Raw genomic sequence first — 1,308 nt, 5'->3', positions numbered from 1 at the left:
TTCAGTAACCCATTTTCAGCACTTGTCAAGGACCCCCGAGCGACTGTTGAGTTCCTGCGTGCTGTCGGCATCGCTGATCGTTTATGACGCCACAGCGCCAGAAGAGTGAGAGACAGATGAAAGATACATAGGGAGAAAGAGTGTACTGGCTGAGGCAACCATGGACGTATAAAATGAAAAATGAAACAACACACAATCGTATACATATATATAAAAAAATTGTCGTATATTTTGTTTTAGTAAAGCTGGCAAAACATAAACATAATACTAATCATCAAAAAGTGAGGCGCTGTCGTTACTCTCAACCTCCTCCCTGTCGCTAGAACTGTCTCTTCTACGTTTCCTCGAGGGAGGGTTTATCAACGCCTCCTGAACCTTGATAACTTGTTGGTCCAGGGTACACAGGAAGTCAGTTTTGGGGCCCCCGCCGGGGTAGATCACATCACAACACAGCTGCAGCAGCCAGATGTAAGCGCGAGGTCTTGACCGCATCAAGGCTTGGTCAGAGGTCACCGGGTGAAAGAATGGCATCTGGACGGGACAGTGGGTCTGACGCTGCAATAAGTCCTCCAGCTGGTCAGTATCTGATGGTGCTGAAACAACGAGTTTGGAAAAAAAATTTATATATTGGTATTTTAAAAGTTTTATTAAGTGTTTTACGACACTTGCAACACAATAAGGTCATATGAGTGCCGAAGATTAGAGGTTTTACAAGAGAGTAACAAACACAAAAAAGAAAGAGGGGAGATGAAGATGAAAGAAGTTTGATACGAAAATAGGAAAGAAGAAGGAAACCACACCAGAGCACCCGCCAACCACCCACGGCTCCGGGTATCAAAATTGTCATTACCTCAAGAGCAGAATAATGAAGTCCGCATCAATCTCTATCACCATAACAAAGCAAACATTTCAGGTTGGTCTAATACTAGCAGATCAAAACAAGAAAGGTACGTGACCTTGAGAACAAACCCTCGCACTTTAAGCTCAAAGTGCAGACCGAGGAGATTTTCATTCAAATATAGTAGAACCTGCTCTAACCAGAACCTGTTCGTCTTTCAGCCACACCCTTGATCTTTTGGTAGGGAAGATCTACACCTAGCCTTCTCGGAAAATGACGAAAAATCTCGGAGGGCCCGTGTGCAAGTTGTGCACGTTAAAGATCCCTTGGTAGTCTAAAATCTATAAGAGTAGGCTTCAGCCGCCACCCGCGCAAAATTCAAAATTTTCTACCAACTGAAAATGTTAGGTGTGTCCCCGCGCACTCATATGACCTTATGCAGTTACAAGCGCCGTAAAACACCAACACCC

At 44.3% G+C, this 1,308-nt stretch overlaps 1 protein-coding gene across 1 annotated transcript in view; it reads right to left on the bottom strand.

Annotated features, from left to right (window-relative positions):
- Positions 1–201: 201 nt before the first annotated feature.
- The window catches only part of LOC101847504 (TATA box-binding protein-associated factor RNA polymerase I subunit B), a gene marked incomplete in the record, with an annotated part of 24,836 nt that continues 23,729 nt past the window's right edge, over positions 202–1,308 (bottom strand). Inside the window, 1 exon segment of the mRNA XM_005101704.3 lies at positions 202–593. Coding sequence (XP_005101761.2) covers positions 268–593 — 326 coding nt within the window.

Source organism: Aplysia californica, unplaced genomic scaffold, assembly GCF_000002075.1.
Source record: "Aplysia californica isolate F4 #8 unplaced genomic scaffold, AplCal3.0 scaffold00294, whole genome shotgun sequence".
Taxonomy (NCBI): Eukaryota; Metazoa; Mollusca; class Gastropoda; order Aplysiida; family Aplysiidae; genus Aplysia; species Aplysia californica.
This window is presented reverse-complemented; position numbering and strand designations above follow the sequence as displayed.